Below are 25,255 nucleotides of genomic sequence, written 5' to 3' on the forward strand. Positions count from 1 at the left end.
CCGAGTATGGCATCAGTTCGCTACTGCTGACCACCGTGAGGATGTTGAAGAGCTGGTCTTCCAACATTTGTTGGAGTCATAGTGATGTCTTGCATGGTTTGATCAAGCCATTTTGTCTCACATTGGTACATGTGCATTGTAATGTAATGTCTTGTCAAGTGTAAGTTCAAGTGTTGATAGTTGGATGTAACAGTCATAGAGTAGATGAAGAATCATGAGGGTAGATGAACTGTCACAAAGGGGAATGTCAAGGCCCACCCCATCCTTTTCTATATATAGTCCCTCATAACTCATTGTATAGGCTTTTGGTCAGCCAAGCTTCTGATAGGAGTATCTTAGAGAAATCTTGGACAGTATTGTAATGAGCAAGCGGTTCTGACTATTAATTATTTCTTATTTAAATTGGCTATAACGTTCTGGAGGAGCAAGCGGTTGTGGCTATAACGTTTTGTTGTCGGAACTAGTGGTTGGACATGGATGTATTGTATGACTAGAACTTACACTTCTTAATATAACAGAGCCAACATGTTTCATTCATATGTTGCATTGTATTTCAGTGATCTTGAGTACTCTAAATGATATATGTATCTTTTTGCTTACGCATGCATGTGTAGCTATTTTTGTATATGTATGTATGAATCTTTCTTAAATGTGTTGTTGGTTTAATCATCACTTTGGATTGCTAGCTAACTTTCCTTCCATTTTGTGATGCATCTTTGCTCGTGTGTTCCCTTCTTAATTCCATGCTATCACAGGTTTCCAAGGGGCACACTCACCTCACCCTTCGTGTGTTAGAACCGCTCATGCACCTTCCTTGAAATAGTGCATATGTCACACTCTTTCTACCAATAGGGACATCTTACTTGCCTCTATGAGAAACCGTGGTCAAGGCATTATCATATGACCCACTACTAGGACTCCTACACAAAATGGTATGAGGTCTAATTGGGACTTCTTACCTGGGATATCCCCTGACATGTTGGTGGGTCCAACACCATCAAAATTTCTGGCCCTAGAAGGAGGGCTAGATGACAAGTTGTGTCCTCTCATCCTGTTTTGAACCTTTGCACATCTATCATGGATTCTTGCACTCTCAACCTTCCTCAATGTTTTTCGTATGCCAAACCTCTCCACATCACAAGGAAGTTTTTTTATCTCTTGTCTACATACACGTATGATGGTGAATGTGAAGTGGCCTGGCCTATGTTCTTACATGACTTCCTTGCCATACTTGACGAGGAAGATGGATGTTCTAATGAACAGGCCAGTATGTTGCTTGCATATTATTAGCACCAGGATTGAACCTCACGCTGAAGGAAGTCAATGTCATGGTAACTACAAACCACGCTTAGCCAAGTAGCTAGCCCTACTAGGCCAGGAGAGGGCTCTCTCCATAAGGATCTTAGCCAAGATGACTGGATCAAGAAAATGATATTAGGCTAGGTATAGTAGCACAAGGTTTGATTTGATTTTGAAGGGTTTTGCTGGATTAGGAGGAGCCAAATAGTTAAGGCAAGGAAATTAGGTCAAAATTGCAGGGTGTTCGATGGGGCAAGGTAGGCACAAGGCTCAGCACTCTAGGTTTTGATGGGTGAGGTGATTCAAGACAGGTGAGGAGCTATAAAGAGCATGTAAGCAACATGGATTCTTCCTAAACTGAAGAAAACATAGACTGTGAATATTTTCCCAAAACAAAGCATAAATATTATGGGTTTTGCCTATCAACTTGAAAACATCCACTTAAAAACAATGAAATGATTGATGAAGTACAAAAAACATTTTAACATATGATCACAATAGAGAAAATTGAACTGAACATCATACCACATGGATCCCAAAGAAATAGCTGCAACTTTTCATTAATCTCCTGCTGAAAACTGATACAAAATGATGTCTACTCAAAGCATAAGCATCCAACTGAGTCCAACCTCTAAAAATGACTAGGGAAATACATAATATATGCTTCAAACCACCCATCCTAACCTCAGGGGGTCAAACCCATGAGAAGAGGGAAAGATCCAAGAAAGGATAAACTAATAACAAGAGAATAGGGTGGTCAAAGCGACTCATCCCTAATCCAAGCAAACTGATTCATTACACCTCATGAACTCGATTTACCTAATGTATTTACCCTAGTAAGTACTAGAAACATGATAATTACATTTAACTCATCATTTACATAGATAAATTCATGATTTTCCAAGGTGAAAGTGAAAACTGGGACGAAACAGTGAAAATCTGGACAAAATGTCCAACGCGCAGCGCCAATGCTAGGTGTGCAGCCCTAATGCCATGCGTGCCCTTCATCTTCAGGTGGAATTTTGAATGCCTTACCAGTGTCCAAATTGGGCCCAAAAAAGCTTGTTGGAAATATCTTCAAGTATACTTTCCAGAACATCTTGAATTTGTGCATTTCGAGTTCATTTACCTTGTCAAAAGTCCATTCTCCCAACACTGCTCAGTGCGCAACACCCAAGCCAAAAAGAGGGTAGAAAGGTCATTTTTTCAAGGTTTTTGGCCCTTTTGGTCAACCAATTCTACTCCAAAAACTTAGAAAATTCACAAGGTGCATGTACTCATCACTTTGAATCCAAAAATACTGACCGTTTCCTCATTGGATGCCCCAAAAAAGAGCGCAACACCATTTTCCTTCCATGACTGTGCAAAAAATGGACTGAAAAACACAACAACTTCCTTCAAACTCAAAAATGGTCCATCATGCCCAAAAATTTGTTTTTGTGACTGATCAAAGATTAGAGGCATGTAGGGATGCCTTAACAAGCATGTCAAGTCTCCTCCTCTCCTCTCTCTTGGTCAATTTGTCAATTTTCTCATGAGATTTTTTGAGCTTGCTCCTTGCTACTTGGTTTCTCCTTGCATAATACTTGGCCATATTCCTTTGTAACTCAACATATTTGTTTGCTTTGTCCAAGAGGGTCTCCAAGTGTGTGTTCACTTTCTCAAGCCAAGACTCTCTGTTTTCAGCCATGTCCTTAACCAGTTGCTCATCTAGAGTGAGCTACTCCTCCAATTTTGCCTCTTTTTGTCTTTCAAGATCTAAGGCCCTTTTCAATCCTCTTGTTATTGGCTTTTTTCTTTGTCCTTATTCATCATCTGGCTCTCCATAATCTTCATAAGCCTCATCAAGCTAAAATTTGGCTTTCTCAGCTTCCCTCTTTGCCTTGATGTACTTGATTTGCATCAACTCCTGCTTAACTTCTAGCTGCTTGTTCTCTTGCTCATAAAAGGAGATAACATATTGGGCTCTTTGTAAATTAACCTCAAGCTCCCTGATTTTGGCATCCTTTGCTCTCAAGGTATCTTTAGAAGATTTGTTTCCCTCCTCATCACTAGTGTCCACAAGGAGAAACTCCTCTTCAATGTCATGTTCTTCATGCTGCTATTTGACTTCTTCTTCCTCTACCATTTTCCCCTTTCCTTTAACCTATAATGCTGATGACGAAGGCAAGGCCCCTCCCACTTTTTGTGGGGTAAACACCTACCTCTTTCCCCTCTGATAGGTGAAAGAAAATGGCTGCAAATTGTTCCTCTATGGTATACTACTCTGACCATGCTCAGTGTGTACATCATGTCCCTCACTGCCATCATGCTCATCATGTTCCTCATCACTCATCATCTCTATTGGGTGAATGAATGGCTACATGAAATGGTGATGTAGATGGTGTGGAGGTGTCTAGTGAAGAATGACCAGTTGAGGATGAGTGATATGTAGGCTGTGGTGGATGAGAAGAAGTATATGGATGAGTGGAGGATGATGGAGGAATGCAGGGAGCTACCTGAGTAGGTGGTTCATTGAATATTTCATTAGCTATGAAGGTCTCCCAAGTAATGCCTAGTTGATCTAAGTGATGGAGGAATATCATTTTGATAAGAGAATGATGGAAAATACTATGCATCTGATGAGCTAGATCCCTTTTCTGAGCAATATATGTCATCTTATCAATACTACTGAAAACGTAATATGGCAAACTGAGCATTCTTACCCTGGTAAAGTGCATGAGAAGCCTGATATGGTATGAGTATAGTTTGGAAAACCTGCCCTCGCATGTGAAATACCTCATGATGTTCTTCATCAATGGCACATACTTTTCCAAAAGATAAGAGAAAGGGAAAATTCTTTTCATATAATTTTTGAACCTTGTCTTAAGATATGGCTCATAAAAACTGTGATGCAGATTTTTCTGCTTGAACCATTTCTCTCTTGCATTTGGAATTCCAGTGGTCTGTGATATGATGGAAAGAGATATAGTGAATGTGACCCCAGGTAAAGTGACCTGGTTGTTTTGAAAATTGAGGATGAATTGTTTGGTTAACTGTTGATGAAAATTCATCGTTTCAACCCTTTGGAAAAACTCAAAACAACCCATGTACCTAAAACATGATACTGCAAGTGGTGATGCCATAAGTTCTATTGTATTAGTGGGTTCAAATCTAATAATTCTCCCTCCTTTCTTGGTTGGCCTCCTGGGTTGTCTTTCCCCTTCTTCTGAACTACTATATTCTGCCATGCTTTATAGGTGAAAACTTGAGGGACTAATATATCAAGATGAGTGAAACAATGAGGAGGTGGAGTGAAATACAGTCAGGATGATTGGAAGGTGACAAAGTCTAAGAAGTATTGTAACTATAATCAAATAGGTGATTTTGGAAGCATGCAAGGGAGCTTTTCTAGGGTTTCAAAATTTAGGGTGCCAATTTGCTTAATTGATGGAGAAAAAGAGACGTTGGGCCACTTATGTGTTGTATGCAGGTAGTTGAAGCTTTTGTGGCTTGAGGAAATGAAGTGGTGTTTTGGTGCTCCTAGGGTTTGTCAGGCTCCTCTGGTCAAACATGTAGCACCAAGTGTTAGCACACAACATTCTCAGCAAACGTGCCCTTAACCACACAGGCACGTAGCGCCATTGAATTTTACTCTGGCTCAGACGGGAAAATGTGCCCCTCACTGCACAGGCACATAGCGACTCCACCCAGCATGCAACGCCCTCAGAAAACACACCTTTCTAATTTTTTCAACCTTCACTCAATCTCCTCTGCCAAGGAGAGCTTAGGGTGCAAAAGAAATAATGAAGTTTGAAAAATGCTTTTGAAATTTTGTATAGAGTATGATTTTGATTTTTCTTTAGAAAAGACCCACTTTATAATGTTTGTTTGGAACTTTTATTTTGTTTTCAAATATTTTTCTGATGCTTCTCTTTCTTTGTCTCTTTTCAGGTGGATGATGCTTTGATTGAACTGATTTCTTCAATGGCTTCATTTCTTGCATCAAGGAGAAATGCTTGGGTAGCTTATGGGAACACTTATTACATGTAATGACTTGAATTACATCAAAAAAATATGGATCAACTAAAATACTCTTTTTTCATCTCAAAATCATGTTTTTGAGATGAAAATTACATCAGTGAAATAAGATCTTTGTACAATAACCATGACTTACTACCAATCACTCTTTGTTTATTGGTCTTTCGCATACCTTTGATGCCCTTTATTTACACTTTAAACTATGCTTTTGACCTTAGAAATGGACCCTAAGACCTAATGGAAAGACCTTGGAAATGAACCCTAAGACCTAATGGAAAGACCTTGGAAATGAACCCTAAGACCTAATGGAAACATAACCGCCTTGACTCTAAAAATAACACAACTAAAACCATAACTGAATGCAACATTGGAGATTGGTCAGCAAATGTACCTCATGAGAGAAAATTTGATTTTCTGAAAAGAAGACAACCATTAGTGGACCATCTTGGCATGACCTAATGGAATGATCAAAAATTCAGTATAAGACACCTAAAATGAAAATACAAAGAGCAGATTTGATCCTAATGGAAGTATGCATATACTGACACTAACACATACACACTTCGCAAATCTCCACATCAGTGGTTGTGCAACCTACTTGTTGACATCGTGCACTCACTTGAGCACTTATGTGATCTCATTGAAGATACTTTCCATCATTTTGATCTAGAACATATTGACCACAAACTATTACAACAACGGAAGGCTCCGCATGAATCGCCTATGGATTTTTGGTAGCGCTTTTGTGATTTACGGTTTCAAGCTCCGAAGAGCTAGATGAAATTTCCCTATCTTTGCGATAGATTCAAGTATTGTCTTAACAAATCATTCCATCCGAAGAAGAAGTTTGATCCCAAGCCTCGCTTAGCATACTTCAGTGGTGGAGCTACGCAATCACAGATGGATACGGTCAATGTCAGAAGTGACTGTTTTCTCTCCCCCCATCAAACAACTTCACCAAGGCAGAGTGATGTGGGAGAATAGGCACACACATTTGTTCAATTGTCAAATCCTCCCAACATCACTTCGCTTAATTTTTGTGCAGATTTGGTTGTGAGTCCATTGAGTTGTCATATGCATTTTGTACCACAACCTTTGTCTTCTTATTTGGATGATCCTCCAGATGAGACTGTCTTGAGTTCCTCCATTCTAGACTATACACTTGTTGTGAACGAGGATCAAGCCATCGACGAAGTTGGTGTTGCAAAACCAACATGAGTTATCATTCATAAAGAGTATGACTGGGAGCTTGAGCATCAACACTCGGTGAAGGATGACTCCCTTCTATCTAAGTGTCCTCCGTTTTTCCCTGAAATCTTTGGTGGCCTTGCCATCCATGATTTCGCATGTGTATCTCTGTCTATGGATACACCCATTGTTGATCACTCACAGGACACACCGGATGTTAGTCCATCATCCAACAATGGAGAGGATAAATTATTCATTGAAAATCCACTTGACCTTAAATCTGCCTTTTCCGGAAACACAGAGGATGAATTTTGTCCACTTCTCATCTACCCCTTTGTTTGATTTATCAAATCATGAGGATGCCAATGAAATCGTTGATTTTTCTGATCATAGTTGTCGTGATCCATTTACCCCCATATTCGATCACGATGATGATTCTATCGCAGTTGATTTTTCGAAGCCACCTGTTTATGATGATCTATCTGAAGATGAATTCGAAACACCCCAAACTATTGAGGCACTTCATCCCACGTTGATGGTTATGTCAGGCCCTCACTGTCCTGAGGTTGGTTGCACTTTTGATAGGGAAATTATTCAATCACCCGAGGCTCCTCATCACTTATCGATATGCATTGAATATCAATCTCACACACAGATCATACTTCCTCCACTCGAACCACACGATCCCATTTCTCATGCATTGGAGGAATCTTACATTGCAAACACATGTGCACAATGCAAATTGTCTTTGTTTCTTTCATTTCCTTACATGTCACAGTCAAGAGTATGCGTATGCTTCATAGCTTCATGCAGTGTCCCAAAACACCGTGACAAGTCCATGGACCACATGTCATGTACTTGCACTCACTTATGTCCTGTGGACACATTTAAACATGAAGTGTGTTTGTCTTCATTGTTATATCTTTCTTTCTTGTTGGTTCGCACAACTAGGATGCTTGTGGACCAAGCCTTCACCAACATGGGTCAACCAATGTGTTGTTTGCTGCATTGGAAATATCACTTCAAGTGATCAGGCCCATGCACCATTAGCTTAGGAGTAGGAAGAGTGTTTTCTTTCAGTTTGTTTGCTTTCTTGCTTTGCATGCTTGTTTGTCTGCTTGCGTGTTTGCTTACTCACTTTTCTTTCGCATTTACTTCTACTTCTGCTTTGGTTTTTTGTTTGTTTTCTTGTTTTGTTCATAGGTTAGTTTCGCATGAAACTATGTACGACCCTTGAAACAAGACAAGTAAAGTACAAGAGGCCTTGTGTAGCTATCACTACTTGGTTATCTGTCATCCTGCCTCCGTATGAATAACTTGTTACTTTTGGTCCATGATACATCGATGGAAAATACATACTGTTCGAAGTGAACCTTGGTGAAAACACACCGCTTGCATGCTAACTAGTGTCACCTACTCTAGTCGGTTTTTTTGGGGTTAACCCTTGGTAGCTCAGTTAAGTAGAGAAGGTGAGGGGGGAAACCTTAACAAGCACGTCAGAGGTATATAATAAACTACTTCTTTGAAGGAACAACCTATTCTGCTCTCAATAAATTGGGATCCATATTCTGCCTCTGAAATGAATAAGTTCTATGCATAATTATGAAAATGAAAAATGAAAAAATCAAAAGTGGAAAATTTCAAAATGAAAAATGAAAAAGGCGAAAGAAGAGAAAGGCTTCCTGCGTAGAGAGGTTTTGCAAGTAACTTTTCCGAGGTACTGACCAGGCTCGCTGGTAGTGGAGCGATGCTTGTGTTCCTACGTGACTCCACCAGGGTACTGTCTAGGCCTGCTGGCAGCGGAGCAACACCAGAGATGAAACTAAGACTCTGGCGACTATACTGCTTGTGCACCAATAAACCCCTCAACCCCAATAAAAAAAAATGTGTTTCCTTGGAAGGGAATGAGTGTCAATTGACGAAGAGCTTGGCAAATGATACATCTTATTATCAAGCAAGCGTGAAAACTAAGACAAACTGAGAGCTGAACAATACTTTTGGAGGTGTTAGACTCGATTTTCACGAACAAGGTCCATTCAGAGAGCTGGAGTTCTACTAGTGTGTCCCCAATTTTTGTAGCTGCTACAAAGACCCTCCAAAATTGTTCCTTAGCTTCGTTTTGGAGCCTACCTACCAACCTTCAACAGCAGCATCTCTTGCCTTGTCAAGTACACAATCTTTGGTAATTTCCTAGGAGACTACCAGCCTCTGCATGAGAGATTGTTGCATTCCACTAATAGACTGTTTCTCCGGAATTGGTCCAGCTGCAGGCTGGACAATTCCCTCAATAAATTGTGAAACTCTGGAGGCGAACCAGCCTTTCCTCTAAAAATTGTGCAATTCTGTCTGGCAGCCTGCTGGGCTCTAGAATTTCACAAATCTACCTGCCACCCTTCACTGAGAAAATTGCGCAATTCGTCCTAGCATGGCTGCTCAGCCTAGGAATTGCACAATTCTAGGCAACAGTCAGTTGCTCAGCCCAAAAATTGCACAATCCTTCTGGGCAATCAGCCTAGCTCCCTCCCATATATGTGCAAATTTTCGCCTTAGCTGAGTAGGCTACTACATGTGCCATTGAGTTGACCGGTTCCACCTGGGACCAAGAAAGCTTGACTTGCATGCATGGGCTACATTTTCCCGGAATAGAAAAGGCAACATGAAAAAGGAATCCCTAGATTTTAGGGAGCTATTTTTAGCAGCTGGAGGTTACATGCAAAGATCATTTTAGAATCTTTCCTCCAAGTATCACTTTTTCCTAGATTTGTGGCATGCGCGTCATGAGCCTCAAACTTATTTATTCGATGTTTAAGAGCTCACTTATTCACATTGATCTTGGAGCTCTAACATCCCACAACACATCCAAGAGACTTTGACACATCCAGCTCGGCTATTCACGGGTAAGTCCTCTTAACTTGTCTTTTGCAGCATTTCTGTCGTATTTTTTGTTTTGGCTTGTGTGAATGGTGTTTGCTTGATTTCTGTGAATGCTTAATGTCGTTTACATGCATACTAGATTGTACTAGCACCGTTTCAATTTTCGTTAACATATTACTATTGTCGCGTGCATGAAATTATTTTGCACGAACAGTCACTGACTCGGCGACTCACTTCACCACATGCATGTTTTTTCATTTTCTCAATATTTCATTCAATGTTTTCATGCACGATCATTCACTCCTGCTTACACTCAGTATCGCCATGCATTCACATTCACATTTGATTTCAGTTTCCCGTCGGCGGGTCTTGGCAGCATTGGCCCAGACTCTGCCTCGCCAAGATAGAATGGTACAATCCTTAGAAGGAAGGCTCTGTCTTCCTCTTAGGAAATGTGCATTTCTACTTAGTGACTGTCCTCCAGTATTGCATTACGCATTCTGAGGGACAATGATTGCTGGCCCAGAAAATTGTGCAATGCAGTCATTGGGCCTGCAACCATTGCCAGCTAAAATTGCATATTGCACAGTTCCAACAGCTAGCAAGCCAGCCTGGATAGTGTATTACACAATTCCAGCAGCCAGCCAGCCTCCCAGATAGCCCAAAATTCCTTTTGCGCAGTTATAGCAGCCAGTATCCTAGGGAAAATTGGGCAATCCTTGTTTGTCAATCCCCAGGTATGTTGCATGTCGTTCCTCAAGTTTGCTTTGATTTTAGCTGATAGATTTCTTGCCATGCATGTCGCTTTCTCTACAGATCTAGCAGGTGTTTGTCCACCTCTTAGCAGTTCAGGATCAATGGCATCCAAGGGAGAAGGATCAAAGGACATTAACGGAAGTGCAACTGGAGCAGCAGTTGAGCGAGTGTCTACAAGTCTGCCGATATATGAAGACACCAAGCTGATGTAGACAAGGACATCAAGTCTATGTGAACATCCAATTAATAGTCAGAAAACTCACTGTAATTTCTACGACTAACTTTATGTATAAATTTCAGTGTATGTAATGAAATCGATGAGCTCTTTGGTTGAATATTTTCTCTGATAATATATTTATCACAACTTATTCGAGAAATATGGGACATAGTAAGGTTATCACATGAACTTTACCTCATCGACTTCTGTTTAACAATCATATAAACCACTCCAACCCATAGATGATCCTAAATTCTGGAAACATGGTACTGTAAAATATCCCATTGTTAGAAGTAACCATCATTCATTTCAAATTACACAATTCAGGAACAGAGGCTAACAGACTAAAGGTGTTGCAGAAGGCAAGAAGATGTCTCATGAACTTTGTTGAGGCTAAAAGACTAAAGGTGTTGCAGAAGGCAAGATGATGTCTCATGAACTTTGTTGAGGCTAACAGACTATAGGTGTTGCAGAAGGCAAGAAGATGTCTCATGAACTTTGTTAATTGTAAAGCCAGTCCAAATTAAAGCGTTCTTCAACAACGACAACTGTGAGTTTAGGCATGGCAGAGGCTTTGATAGACAGCCACTGTCATTTAGTGTTCTCATCACAGATTATATGCTTTAAAGATCCAAGTTTGGTTACTCCTTCAGGTAGCTTATTTAGGTTTTCACAACCCCTCATGTCCAGCGTCTCTAGATTTGATAGTTGATAAAATTCGCTGGGAAGGTACTTCAAATGCCTGCACTGTGAAATATCGAGAAATTTTAGTTCACCAAGGTCGCAAATGGAAGTTGGAAGCTTTGAAAAGCTCAGACATGCAGACAACCTTAATAGCTTCAATGATCTCAATTTCCCCAAGTCATCAGGTAACTTTTGGATAAGATGGCAATTCGTGACGGAAAACTTTTTAATGTCTGTTAAATTGCATATTTTCCCTGGCAATTCCTCCAAATCACTACGGTGATCAACATTAATTTCTTCAATTCTTGGAAACTTTAAGAGATAAGTCCTCACACAGGCAGACACAAAACTTTTCCAAACTCTCCCAGACCGTACAGTACTCATAAAGTGAAGGCACGATCAACCTTTCAAGTAGCAGAGACTTATTCTGAGTAAATGAAAGAAAGTCTTTCAGCCCGTGAAGTAAGGCACACTTTGAACTGTAATTGTGTATCATAACAACTTTCAGATTTCGCATGCTACATATAAACTTTGGAACTGAGGATTCACTTGCTGTAAAGAACAAAGCCAAAGCTTCGACCTCATCAAAATCAATTTTATTAAAATCTCTGTTTTCCATTTCACCTACAAGTCCCAGAAATGCAAACTTCGTGATTAATGATTTAAAAAATGCTTATCAAACACGTTAATAAGTTCTGAAAACTAGAAAGTTAAACTAATAATTAATCATTAAATTTGTAAAGCTAGAAAATTAAACTAATAGCTATTTGTTGTTCAGAGGGGCAAAGCGAGAAAGAAATTTTCAGGAACGGCCTGACCTGTCTGAATTGAAAGAAACTGAAACCCTGATGACTCATCTTTACGAGTATTTGGATATTCTTTGGTATGTCTGGCCTCGTTGCCGCGTATGAAAATCCTCTTACTATCCTGGCATGTTAGATTCCACACTATATCCCGCATTATATCATGTTGAGAAAAAATGCTCCGAGGAACAGCCATATGAAATGGCTGGACTCCTTACGCATTGGGCTACGTCATGTGGAGAAACAGAGAGCGCTGGGGAACAGTTATATAAGATGGCTGGATTCCTAAAACATCGAAAGATGGTTGTATTAGACAAACAATAATGGTGAACTCAAATGCCCCTTGATATATCTTCGCCTCCTGGTTTCTAATTCTTTTCGAAATCGTGTAAGGAAACTCAAGCTTTAAATGGATGACACTATCATAAGACTTTATGTTGAGATCCAAATATGAAGAAGATTAAAACAAATTTATACAAGGTTGTAAATCTAAACAAGTTCGTACCCTGAATCGCGTGTGAGAACTAGGAGATTTCGCCTTGCAAGTTCTAACAATACCGCAAACACAATGTCCCAATCTATCCCGCGGACATATACCCAAATTTCCAATAATGAATCTACGCTGAACTTTCTTCCTTTGGGAAATGCCCCCAAGTCCAAAAAGCACTCCTTTAACTGATCATCAAGGAAATCTATACTTCTTTTCAAGCGATTAAGGACGGCATCTCTGTGAAATTCATCAATATGTTCTTGTTGGGTATTTTTGAATGGGAAAATACAAAAACCAAACAAGTAAATACCACAGAGCCAATGCTCTGTTTCCTTTGTTCCAGGACCTTTGCACAGCGAAGCTATTAAAAACAAAATGACTCATAACAGTCCATTACACAGCATAAAACATTTTCTATTGCTTAAAAACAAAAAATTGTTACAACTTTCATCCTCTACGCAGAGAGGGATTCACTGGAGAGACTCTGTCTCTCTCTCACTTCTGGTCTTCCATTGCTGTGGGTATTACAAAACCAATCTCATGCTATCTCTTGCTTTTGCGATGAGCAAGCAATACAATACATCCCTATTTTCAAATTCTTTTCGCACTGCAGTGCGTTCTATTCATTCCAATGATATCTCGCACTGTTGTGCGTTCATTACAAATCCATGAGCTCTCGCACTGCTGTGCGTTTAAAACAAACAAAACAAAAAAAACTAACCCACACCACTGTGCGCTGCCGCAGTCACAATACACAACAAAAGAAAAACTACATAACCATTGCCACACACGGGCTTACATAGCCATATATAAAAACATATAAAAAAAATGTGGCCCATAACCATATCAAATGGCCTCACCAAATTCTACGTAAAAACATATATAAAAAATAACATATGGGACGTATGCCCATTACCACACTAAAAGCCGCTACCTAATTCTACGTAGAAGCATTAAAACCATGTCGTTTCCTCCACGGCGGTCAACCACATTGAACTTTACTCCACGCAATCCTTGATTTGATGCGAGCCCGTATGCAGCTTCAGGCGATCGACGACGGAGATTGATGAGGGCAATCGGACGGCGGTGATAAATATCGGGAGGCCTCATTATGCTGAACATTAGCACCCGAGAAATTACGTTTGCTTACGTATGGGGAGAGCCACGCGTCTGCCCCATATTCCATCGGGTTCAAAAATACGGAAACCACTCTCTGCAGGAAGGCGGTCCGAGAAATCTCAAGCTGGTTTGTGGTTTTGCTGCGCGGTTTGGGCGTTGGTACGGCTGCTCCACGGGTCAACTCAGCCCGCTGTTGAAATTACGATTTCAACACTCCCCTTTAATTTCAACTGCTGGGCATTCGGTCATACCCAGACACTTCCTCTCGTAGAGGGATTCACCAACTGCTGTTACAAATACATCTTCCTCACATAGAGGGATTCACCAATCTTCCTCGCATAGAGGGATTCACCAACTGCTTCTGATGCAGTTCCACACACAACAAAGTTGTCTTCCTCTTAATAGAGGGATTAACCTGAAACTGTGCTTAAGAGCACCTTCCTCATGACAGAGGGATTCACCATAACAATGTGCTGAAGAGCACCTTCCTCTTGACAGAGGGATTCACCTGTGACTATGCTGAAAAGCATCATCCTCTTGATAGAGGGATTTACCATGTGTATGCTAAAAAGCATCTTCCTCTTGATAGAAGGATTTACCATGACACTGTGCTGAAAAGCACCTTCCTCTTTAATAGAGGGTTTCACCAAATGACTGTGCTGAAAAGCACCTTCCTCATTAACAGAGGGATTACAAACAGACACTACTTTACATGCAGTTTCAAAAACAAATAATCATTGCACTGTTCTTTTATGCTGCTGCATATTCTCTGCTGCACTGTTGTGTCATCTTCTTTGCTGCGTCTACCCCACACTGCTGTGTCTACACTTGCTGTTGTGTTGCTGCACTTCACTTACATTTCTTTGCAAACTCTGCATTGCTGTGCATTCTTCAAAGACAGAATACTCTGTCTTTTCTGGAACAATTACTCTGTCCCACCTTACAAATTTACACTGCTGTGTGTAAACATTTCTTACATTCACTGCTTTCATTTCTTTAACAAATAACTTCATGCTGCTGCATTTTCTTATTTGCATTGCTTTGTGCTTCTCCTTCTTGCCATCATGCTGCTGTCCATAACTTCTTGCTGCTGCATTTTTCATATTCACTGCTGTCCATACCCATAACCATAGACTCTGTCTCCCCTGGGTTTTATTTGCTGCTGCGTTGCCTCTGCAATTTGCACTGTGGCTGCCTTTTGTTTCATCATACTGCTGTGTGCCCATACACTAACTCCTTACTCTCCATTACTTTCACATAGAGAGAAATCATCCTCACGCTGTTTTGCGCTGCATTCTCCACACAACAAAAAAATTAACACGGGCTGCTGCCTTTTATTTTTACACCCTTGCTTCACACAATCTTAGTCTTCATTCATTTTTTTTACACAATGCACTGCTGTGCAGTTCCTTTCATTTTTCTGCTGCCACACATTATCATTCACCATTATGCATTAAAAATCTGCTATCCCTGTTTTTCTTTAGGCATTTCTGTGCATGTTGCATTGTATAAAAAAAAAATATTACATTTTTCACTACTGTGTGAAAAATTTCATTGCATTCTCAGCCACTGGGCATTTATGCTCTGCTGCGTTTTGCCTTCTTCTCATTTTCTTCTCATTGCTTTGCATTTTCATTCCCAATACAAAACATTTCCATTTGCTGTGTATTATACTCACTCTGCTGTGAGTGTGTTCTCTCACATTACATAGAAGGAAACTACCTTCCATTGCTTATGCATTTCAATGCATGTGCTCCAAAAAAAAATTTCCAAACTGTTGTTTTATGTTCTATCTTCCCACTGCTGTGAGGGTCTCCATGCTTTGCACACTTCTTATTGCGCTGCTGCACTTTACATTTGAGCGCTGTCCCCTTTTTCTTCTCTGCTTTTATGGCAGATTTAACTTCATATTTTTCCCTTATAAAAGGTCTTCATCAAAGAGTGACTGTTAAGACAGTTCAACAACAAAAATTACAAGCTCCCCTTTAATGTGTGCTTGTCTTCTTTTAACAGACTCTTCTCAAAACAAATTTAGATCCACTGGGGAGTTCAAGGGGTTTTCAGATTGCCTTCCCTTCCTTCTCCATACTTGTGTAACTTTCTTCTTTTGCATGGGTCTAGCTTGTGTAAGAGCCCATGTCATGTTACAATCTCGTGCCATATGCCCAATGTTATGACACTTGAAGCATTCAACTTTATTCATGAATAAGAATTCATGATTTCTTCTTGTGAAATTATTTCTTCGAGATTGTCGGGGACCACAACATCTATCTCCATGAAATGCTCTACAGTCTTTTGCCATATGACCAAAGTTTGAGCAAGCATAACAATAACCATAAAATGAACTTTGGTACCTGGGAGATGGATTTTTCCTTGATGTACTTCTGAAGCCTTGCTTCCTTGAAATCCTTTGATGATAACCATTGCCTCTTACTTCTTTGACATCAGCTACATTTCCTCTTGGAGCTGGTTTTCTTCTTGGAGCAAGATTTCTTCTATTGCAGCCTTCATTTTTCTCCTTGACTTTGCTGGAACTAGGAGCATCACCATCTCTTTCTGGCTTATTCACATCTCCTTTGCTTAAAGCATCTTCATCCTTGTTTGAGGGTTCACCTACATACCCAAGTCCTGATTTATCAGATGGAGATCTGTGATAGCTTAGCATGTCATCCAAGGCTTGAGAGCTCTTCATGATCTTGTTCATCCCTTCAACCTTCTTCCTGAGGAGGACAATCTATTCTTCTAACTTTTCAAATTCATTATTTTTCTTTGTAAGTTGTTCCTCAGTTTCTTCCTTGGTACAAGTAGCTTCAGCTGCTACTGTTTTGAAGGAGATAAAGTCTGTCTTCATTTTGGAGATTTCTGCTTGACTGCTCTCCATTTTCTTCTCAGCTTCTTGTGCCTGCTTCCTGGCTTCTTGTAGTTCAGACTTAAGGGAGGAGACCTCTACCTTGTACTGTCCAATCTCTTCCACAAGCTTGTTCACTCTCTTGTGCCTTTGTTCAAGTTGACTTGTCAAGGCGTCTTCCTGCTTCTTTGCTTCATTCAGCTGATTTGTCATGGATATGACTTCTTCATGATGTTTCTTCTTGCATTGGTCAAGCTCCTTCTTCAGCTTGGTAAGCTCTTCATCCCTTTCTTTTACCTGAAGCTTGATGAGGTCAAGCTTCTCATCCTCAGCTTCTATGATGGGTTCAGAATTTTCTTCTTGACTCATTGTCATGGTCAGTGCTCCCTTTGCATGAAGGTCATGCAGTCTGTCCCATATATCCTTTGCTGATGAACATTTTCCTAGATTCTTTTTCACAGAATCAGGCAGTCCATTCAAGATAGTCTTTGCTGCTTGTGCATCATACTCCATGGATTCTTTATCCATCTTGCTATCATCAATCACTGACTCCCAGATTTCACTCCCTTGAAACTGTAAGAAAGCCCTCATTTTTATTTCCCATATATCAAGGTTCCCATCGAACCTTGGAACCTCAAATACAATGCTTTCAAATAGATTGCCTTCTAGTTTAGTAGAGGAGGGAGACACATTTTTAGCAGGCTTGGAGGCTTTCTTCTTTGACCTTGCCATTCTTATCTAGGCTTTAAATACTTGACTATTTTTTTTAAATCACTGACTGTTTCTTCAATAATAACTCAAAAACTTGAGAAATACCTGAATCCCTTTGGCTGAAACTTCACTCTGCTGGAGAAGTTTGACTGCTGCAGCAACACCTTCCTTTAGCGTCTTTGAGCCTTCAAAGAGCCTGGACTAGCTCTGATACCACAGTTGGGTATTTTTGAATGGGAAAATACCAAAACCAAACAAATAAATACCACAGAGCCAATGTTCTGTTTCCTTTGTTCCAGGACCTTTGCACAACGAAGCTATTAAAAACAAAATGACTCATAACAGTCCATTACACAACATAAAAAAATTTCTATTGCTTAAAAACAAAAACTGTTACAACTTTCATCCTCTACGCAGAGAGGTATTCACTGGAGAGACTCTGTCTCTCTCTCACTTCTGGTCTTCCACTGCTGTGGGTATTACAAAACCAATCTCATGCTATCTCTTGCTTTTGCGATGAGCAAGCAATACAATACATCCCTATTTTCAAAATCTTTTCTCACTGCGGTGCGTTCTATTCATTCCAATGATATCTCGCACTGCTGTGCGTTCATTACAAATCCATGAGCTCTCGCACTGCTTTGCGTTTAAAACAAACAAAACAAAAAAAACTAACTCACACCATTGTGCGCTGCCGCAGTCACAATACACAACAAAAGAAAAACTACATAACCATTGCCACACACGGGCTTACATAGCCATATATAAAAACATATAAAAAAAATGTGGCCCATAACCATATCAAATGGCCTCACCAAATTCTACGTAAAAACATATATAAAAAATAACATATGGGACGTATGCCCATTACCACATTAAAAGCCGCTACCTAATTCTATGTAGAAGCATTAAAACCATGTCGTTTCCTCCACGGCGGTCAACCACAAAACTTCAACTTTACTCCACGAAATCCTTGATTTGATGCGAGCCCGTATGCAGCTTCAGGCGATCGACGGCGGAGATTGATGAGGGCAATCGAACGGCGGTGATAAATATCAGGAGGCCTCATTATGCTGAACAGTAGCACCCGAGAAATTACGTTTGCTTACGTATGGGGAGAGCCACGCGTCTGCCCCATATTCCATCGGGTTCAAAAATACGGAAACCACTCTCTGCAGGAAGGCGGTCCGAGAAATCTCAAGCTGGTTTGTGGTTTTGGTGCGCGGTTTGGGTGTTGGTACGACTGCTCCACGGGTCAGCTCAGCCCGCTGTTGAAATTACGATTTCAACAGTTCTGCTCTTGAAAGCTTAACTTTAGCACTTTTCCAATCTTGCGGCAGTAACGCACCGCACAAACAGCTTCCAATAATGTTGAGGGCAAGTGGTAAACCATCACACTCTGCTGCAACCTACAAATGTAGAACTAGTTAAATTATTTACCCCTTTCTTTATAAATCAATGACTTCTAACTTTGGCTGGAATTCTATAACGCATAATGGTTTTTAAGTTACTAATTTGGATATCGATAGCAAAATTAGTATTTTAACATTTGTGAGATGACGAAGGGTAAATATGATAAAAATGGCAATATTTGTATTAAAATAAACCCCACTGGTCAGCGATACGAAAGAGAGTTTGAACTAGGAGACTCTGGCTCTGCATAACGCTCTACATTGTTCATGCACATTACACATTAAATAGAAAACATGGTTTTAGGGAAGTTAAAACAACATCCTAAGAAATAGAAACTAATTCCTATTCTGAGGTTAGATGAACCAATTCTCCTTATTCTAGGATATTCTCCATTATCTTCAACACTCCCCCTTAATAAAGAATGGGTTCACAAATATGCCTAACATTTCCCTAAACATTTGAAACTTAACTTTTCCACGAGGCTTAGTGAAAATCTCTACAACATTAGCACATGTATTACAATATTCCAAATGGATTTCTTTAGATTGCACTTTCTCCGTGACAAAGTGGAATTGTGTATTAATATGTTTAGTGTTTTTGTGAAACCCTAGATTATTGGCAAGTTTGATTGAACTCTGATTGTTGCATCTAATTGTTGTTGCATTTCTCTGTTCTTCCCCAACATCCTGAAGAAGTCCCCGCAACCAAACTGCCTCACACTTTGCTGCACACATGGCTTGATACTCTGCGTCCGCTGAGGACAAGGAGATTATATTCTACTTCTGGCTGCTCCATGTGATCACCCTGGATCTAAGGCTGGATGCATAACCTGTTATAGATATGCGATCATCTACATTTCCAGCCCAATCTGAATCTGCAAATCCTGCCAATCTAATATAAGAGGAGTCAATGTAAATAATACCATAATCTACAGTACCTTGTCGATACCTCAAAACACTTTTCGCTGCATTCAATGGCTTTCAAGTGGCTTAAACATAAATTGACTTAGCACACTCACTGCATAAGCCAAATCAGGTCTGGTGGTGGTTAGGTAGATTAGACTCCCAATGAGTTGTCTGTAAAGTGTTGTATCCGCCACTTTTGAGCTATCCTCACACTGCAATTTGATATTCTATTGCAATGGTACCACTGCAGGCTTACACTGATCCATCCTAAACTTTTCTAACAAGCCTTTGACATACTTTGCTTGGGACAAAAATGTTTGACCTGAATCTCTCAAGATCTCAAGACCTAAACAGTATCTGAGTTCACCCAGGTGCTTCATTTCAAATACCTATGACATTTGTTGCTTGATTTCATCAATTAGATATGTAGCATTACTTGTAATTATCAAATCATCTACATATAATGAAATCAACACTATGCACCCTTGTTTATCTTTCATGGTGTAAATATTAGGGTCATTCTTACTCCTATTATAGTCAGCTTGTAGAAAAAATGAATCAATCTTTTTATACCACGACCTGGGAGCTTGTTTTAGTCCATAAAGTGCTTTCTTCAATCTACAGACTAAATGTTCTTTTCCTTTCTAGACAAACCCTTCCAGTTGCTCTAGATAAACCTCTTCTTTTAGTTCTCCATTCAAAAATGTAGATTTTACATCTAGTTGGTGCATCATCCAATGTTTCTTAGTAGCTAAAGCGATTAACATTCCGATAGTGTTCAATTTATCTACAGGGGTGAAGGTTTCTTCATAGTCTATCCCTTATGTTTGTGAGTACCCCTTTGCTACCAACCTAGCTTTTAGTTTTTCTATAGTCCCATCTGCATTAATCTTCAGTTTATATAACCATTTACAACCTATGGTCTATTTTCCTCTAGGAAGTTCAACCAATTCCCCCGTGTTATTTCTGATTATTGAATCATATTCCTATTCCATGGTTGTTTTCCATTCACTACATTCATTTGATTCTTTATAACTAGATGGTTCAACCACATTCATCATAGTAGTTATAAAAGCATTTTCCCTATATCTTGCAGGCATTTGAGCTTTCCTACCTGATCTCCTGAGTGGTGGGGTGGTGGTTTCAAACCTTATTTGATTATCCTTTATTTCTTCCTGTTGCTAGTGTTACTGTTGTTGTTGCTGCTATTGTTCATCCTCTGCCTTTGTCTGTTGCTGACCCTGATTGTTCTCTGCTTCTTCTTCCACAAAGTATGGAATGTCCCATTTCTCATAGTGCTCATCAGGTTCTTCATTATCCTGCTCATGGAATTTAACATCTCTACAAACAAAAATCTTATGAGTAGAGAGATTAAATAATCTGTATGCTTTATATGACGAACAATACCCTACAAAAGTACATCTGATAGCTTTTGAGTCTAATTTTCTTCTATCTTCCTTTGGAATGTGGACAAATGCTTTAGATCCAAATATTCTAAGTGTTTTACTGCAGGCTTATATCCATATAATGCTTCAAAAGGAGTTTTAGACTCAAGAATTTTTCTAGGACTCCTATTTTTCAAATAAACTGCAGTATTCATTGCTTCAGCCCAAAACCATTCAAAAGATTCTTACCTTTAAGCATACTTCTAGCACATTCCACCAGTGTTCTATTCTTTCTTTCTGTTACTCCATTCTGTTGTGGAGTATGGGGTACTGTAAACTACTGCAAAATTCCATGATCTTCACAATATCTCATAAGCTCATCCTTCATGTATTCTCCCCCTTGATTAGAGCGGAGAATTTTTATTTGTTTCCCTGTTTGTCTTTCAATCATATTTTTAAACTGCTTAAAGTATTCAAATGTATGGCTCTTTTTACTTAAGAAATATACCCAAGAAAACTTTATACAGTTATCAATAAACAATAGGAAATACAGTGCACCTCCTAATGATTTTGTCTGCATGGGTCCACATAGATTTGTGTGCACTAATTCAAGTATATCCCTCTGCTTTTTTTCTACACAAACAGGGAATTCTTCTCTATGCATTTTTCCTAATGTGCAGGGATCACAATCATTATGTACTTGCTTTAGCATAGGAAGATCTCTTACCATTTCCTTCTTTCGTAGTAACAGAAAATCATTGTAGTTGATGTGTCCAAATCTCTGATGCCAAAGCTCTTCTGTAGTCAGGCTCGCTGCTGTCAATGCTCGAATTGGTGTAGGTCTCACATCCAACTTGTACAGACCTCCTGTTCGGATTCTTGTAGCAATTGTCTTCATGCCATCTAGCAGATCTTTAATGTAACAATTAAATTTAAAGAATTCAACTTTCAGTTCTTGATCTGTAATCATGGATACAGAAATCAAGTTCTTTGTTATACCAGACACATATCTAACATTATAAATTTGTTTGATATTACCATTAGGTAGAATGACATAAACTTTCCCACATCTTTTGATTTGATGACTTCTATCATCACCTAGGTAAATCTGCGCGCCTTTGTTGATTTCTTTGAAATCTTCAAGCCAGTGCTTATTCCCTGTCATGTGTGTTGATGCTCATGAATCTACATACCAAATATCTGTATCAACATTTTCATCATGATTTGCCATGAACAATCTGAAATTCTACACCTGATCACCATTCGCGAGATGACCTGCATTTCTTTTCTGCTTGTGTTGTTCTTCATGATATTTCTTTTTCCTGCACTCCTTGGCAATATGACCCAGTTTTTCGCAATAAAAACATTTAGTTTCAAAGTAGTTCTTATTCGGATGCATACATTGGGTCTAATTCAGTCTTTTGTGTGAATTTAATCTGTTTTTCTCTTGTGGACTTCCTTTCCCTTTGAAGAAGTTTTTCTTCGCCATCAATGCAAGATCGACACTTTGGGGCTTCAGAGACGGTCTTCTTTCTTCTTCTTGTGTCAATATTCCTGTCAGCTCTTCAAATTTTGGGATTTTCTCTCTAACATTGATGCGAGTGATGAACATTTGGTAATCATCAGTGACACCATTCATTGTAATAGTTACAAGATCTATATCGTCAACTGTATGACCAATGTCTGACAATTTTTTCTTCAAATCCTTGATCCTTGCTACAAATGAAGCAATTGTTTCATTCTCCTCCATCTTCAGGGATAGGATCTTACTCTTGAGGAACATAAGACGATTCGAATCCCTGATCTCATGCAAATCCTTCAGAATTCCCCAGATCTCGTTAGTTTTCTTACAATCTCTAATGTGAGGTATGATGTAGTCTTTCACTGACATCTTCAACAGTGTCCTTGCTCTACCTTCTCGCTTCTCCCAATCTGGGATCGATGCTGATCCAACCGCAGGCCTCGGCTAATTCCCATTCATGATCAACCAAGCACTCTGCACTTCTAGCAGAGTCTGCATCTTGAATTTCCAATTTGCATAATTGGAACCATCGAGCTTGTTATGATCATTCAAGCATGCTTCAAACATATTGTTATTCATCTTGGCGTTTAAAAAAAAAAAAATAAATAAATAAAATTCGACAGGTAAAAGATGTTAAATTTACCTCAGATCTGTAACAGAGACAGATCACTGTTATTCAATGTTGTTTGATCTCGCAGGACACCCGCTGATCACCGTCGCTTCCTTCACAGCCTCCAGACAACCTTCTGTTGTCAACTACAACCTTTTTCTTGGCTTCCCCACACAACTTCTCTGATTTACACAATCGTCGCATATATGCCTGTCTTTTCTGCGACGTTGTTGCAGTTGTACACGAATTTACTGCGACAGAAAAGTTAAAAATATGTGTGAAGGAGCTACAATGCACTCGTCGCAGAAGTACACTCATAACTAGTGACGATTTCAGATTCGTCGCAGTTATCCTCCTCACAACTTCGATGATCTCGGTTCAAAAAACCACCCACCAGCTAGCATACCGGTTCCTCAGCCCTGACACTCTGATACCATGATAAAAATGGCAATGTTTGTATTAAAATGAAACCCACTGGTCAGCTCTACAAAAGAGAGTCTGAACCAGGAGAGTTTGGCTCTGTAAAATGCTCTACATTGTTCATGCACATTACACATTAAATTGAAAACATGGTTTTAGGGAAGTTAGAACAACATCTTAAGAAATAGAAACTAATTCCTATCCTGAAGTTACGTTAACCAACTCTACATATTCTAGGATATTTTCCATTATCTTCAACAAAGTATGATTCGTACCTGTTTAACAAGCTCTTCATCATGACTTGGTGGAATGAAAGCGCAACCAAAGGCCGAGAAGCAGAAGAGTTCCAGGGCATCAGTGTCACTCAACTTATTAATGTTATATACACAAATACCATCTGTAGGTAGAATGCCGAAATTGTATCTGGTTGTTATCATTGTCTTGTATCCTTGTGCTTTAAACCACAGGTTTTCCAGATCCAATTTTGACCAAACATCATTCAAGACGACCAAAGTTGGACAAGGTGCTTTTACACTAAGAAATTTCTGCAGTTGGTTGCGTGTGTCCTCTATGCTCTGGAAATTGGGCCTCGTTGATTTGGTTATATTATCCCACATAATGTTCAAAAGCTCCATCATATTTGGAGACTCTGAAACAGTAATGAACACTATATTATTTTGGAATAAACCTGAAAATAAAAAAGCAAATGAACATCACAATCTATAGTCAAGTGACAACAGAAAATGGATGTTTGAAGAACAATTTTAGAAAGTGTGGAAATGTTGTTACCTTGGATTTGGGGATCATTACAGAGGGCTGATGCAAGGGTGGTTTTGCCGATCCCACCCATCCCTCTTACGTCAACGTGATTAACACCACTCAGTAACAGAAACTGCCTAACAAAATTGATAGGTTCATCCAAACCCACACATTTTGGCATAACCGGGGCTTGGTAAGTGCAGTCGATGGAGTGGTGAGATTCATGCATCTCTTCGTTGGAGATATCAATAACCCAATCTATGATATTGATCATGGAAGGATTAGATGTCTGCTCATTGGTTGTTTTGCGAACCACATCTTCTAATAAACGTTCGATATGTTCAACTCGTTGATCAAGATCTGTGGCAGCTGTGGTTAATCTCTACAATTCAAGGTGGAGGGAGGACGGCCCAAGAATAACAAGTAAATCGTGTACTGACTTTTGAAACTTTGGGATTTTTCTTCCATATACGTACCTGCGGATATCAATCCTCCACAATCTCTCTGATTTTTCCACGCAATTAAGGCCATCTTGCAGGACGAATTGAAAATGTTTGAACGCCTTCCTTGTTTCAGAATCTGAGTCTGAAAAGTTCGTGCAACTTTGATCAACACTAGGCTTCAGCAACAACAGATTTGCCTTCAGTTCTTTCACCCCATGTTTTGCTGGAAGTAGTGATTTGAAAAGCTTTAACCAGGCCCTTCAATGCTTCCTCCACAAGGATGCTTGTAACAGCTTCAACTACGATAGACATAATTCGAGAAAGGGATGCCTGACTAAAAATTGTTTAGAATGAAAGTCCCAACTCCCTCTCAAATGCCTCACTAGTTGTTTTAAAACTGGGAAACTTGGCTTTTAAATCCACTATTTTCCTGGGAAGGAAAGGGATAAGACGAAGGTAGCTATATTTGATTGAAATATAGGGTTGTGGCTATTTTTATAGGAAAACTTGGGCCTTAAATCCACTAATTTTTTTGAATGAAGGGGGATATGAAATTTCATACCCCGCACTCAACAATTTCTCCACACTTTCTTCATTGCTAAGCCCCGATTTCCCTTTCTATATATTTTTTCAATTATTTCACGTTGACTTCTCATGAATTCTACACAGGTTTGGTGTATATCGAAGAATTTTCCCCGGCATTCTTCAGCTCTAAGAAAATCACAATTTCGTCTGATGTGCCCAACCTCACCCTTCACTGCCTTAGTTTGTAAGGTTTATAATATATAT

General features: G+C 39.5%; 2 protein-coding genes across 2 annotated transcripts; both read right to left on the bottom strand.

The window, feature by feature from the left end:
* Nucleotides 1–11,336: 11,336 nt before the first annotated feature.
* LOC149143426 (putative disease resistance protein At4g33300) lies at nucleotides 11,337–12,012 on the bottom strand. The gene is made up of 2 exons (XM_089451812.1): nucleotides 11,857–12,012; nucleotides 11,337–11,662 (listed from the first exon to the last, which is right to left on the bottom strand). The coding sequence occupies exons 1-2, from the start codon at nucleotides 11,996–11,998 to the stop codon at nucleotides 11,337–11,339; spliced, it is 468 nt and encodes a 155-aa protein (XP_089307938.1). The 5' UTR covers nucleotides 11,999–12,012.
* Nucleotides 12,013–17,946: 5,934 nt separating this feature from the next.
* LOC149143427 (putative disease resistance protein At5g04720) lies at nucleotides 17,947–24,252 on the bottom strand. Its single transcript, XM_089451813.1, has 4 exons — nucleotides 24,054–24,252; nucleotides 23,540–23,952; nucleotides 18,291–18,418; nucleotides 17,947–18,082 (listed from the first exon to the last, which is right to left on the bottom strand). Exons 1-4 carry the CDS (start codon nucleotides 24,250–24,252, stop codon nucleotides 17,947–17,949), a joined length of 876 nt encoding a protein of 291 aa, XP_089307939.1.
* Nucleotides 24,253–25,255: the final 1,003 nt, after the last annotated feature.

This window comes from Pinus tabuliformis, chromosome X (assembly GCF_031772625.1).
Source record: "Pinus tabuliformis cultivar Carrire ecotype Pingquan chromosome X, CPIR1, whole genome shotgun sequence".
In the NCBI taxonomy this organism is placed as follows: Eukaryota; Viridiplantae; Streptophyta; class Pinopsida; order Pinales; family Pinaceae; genus Pinus; species Pinus tabuliformis.

Bases quoted from the DNA above. Each gene is read 5' to 3' on its own strand.
- LOC149143426 (XM_089451812.1), bottom strand. From the start codon at position 11,998: ATGCGGGATATAGTGTGGAATCTAACATGCCAGGATAGTAAGAGGATT. The intron at 11,663-11,856 runs GTCAGGCCGTTC...TGGGACTTGTAG, and splicing joins GTTTCTTTCAATTCAGACAG to GTGAAATGGAAAACAGAGAT.
- LOC149143427 (XM_089451813.1), bottom strand. From the start codon at position 24,252: ATGCATGAATCTCACCACTCCATCGACTGCACTTACCAAGCCCCGGTT. The intron at 23,953-24,053 runs GTAACAACATTT...TTTTATTTTCAG, and splicing joins TAATGATCCCCAAATCCAAG to GTTTATTCCAAAATAATATA. The intron at 18,083-18,290 runs GTAATTTCAACA...GCTACTGTTCAG, and splicing joins AGAGCAGAACTGTTGAAATC to CATAATGAGGCCTCCTGATA.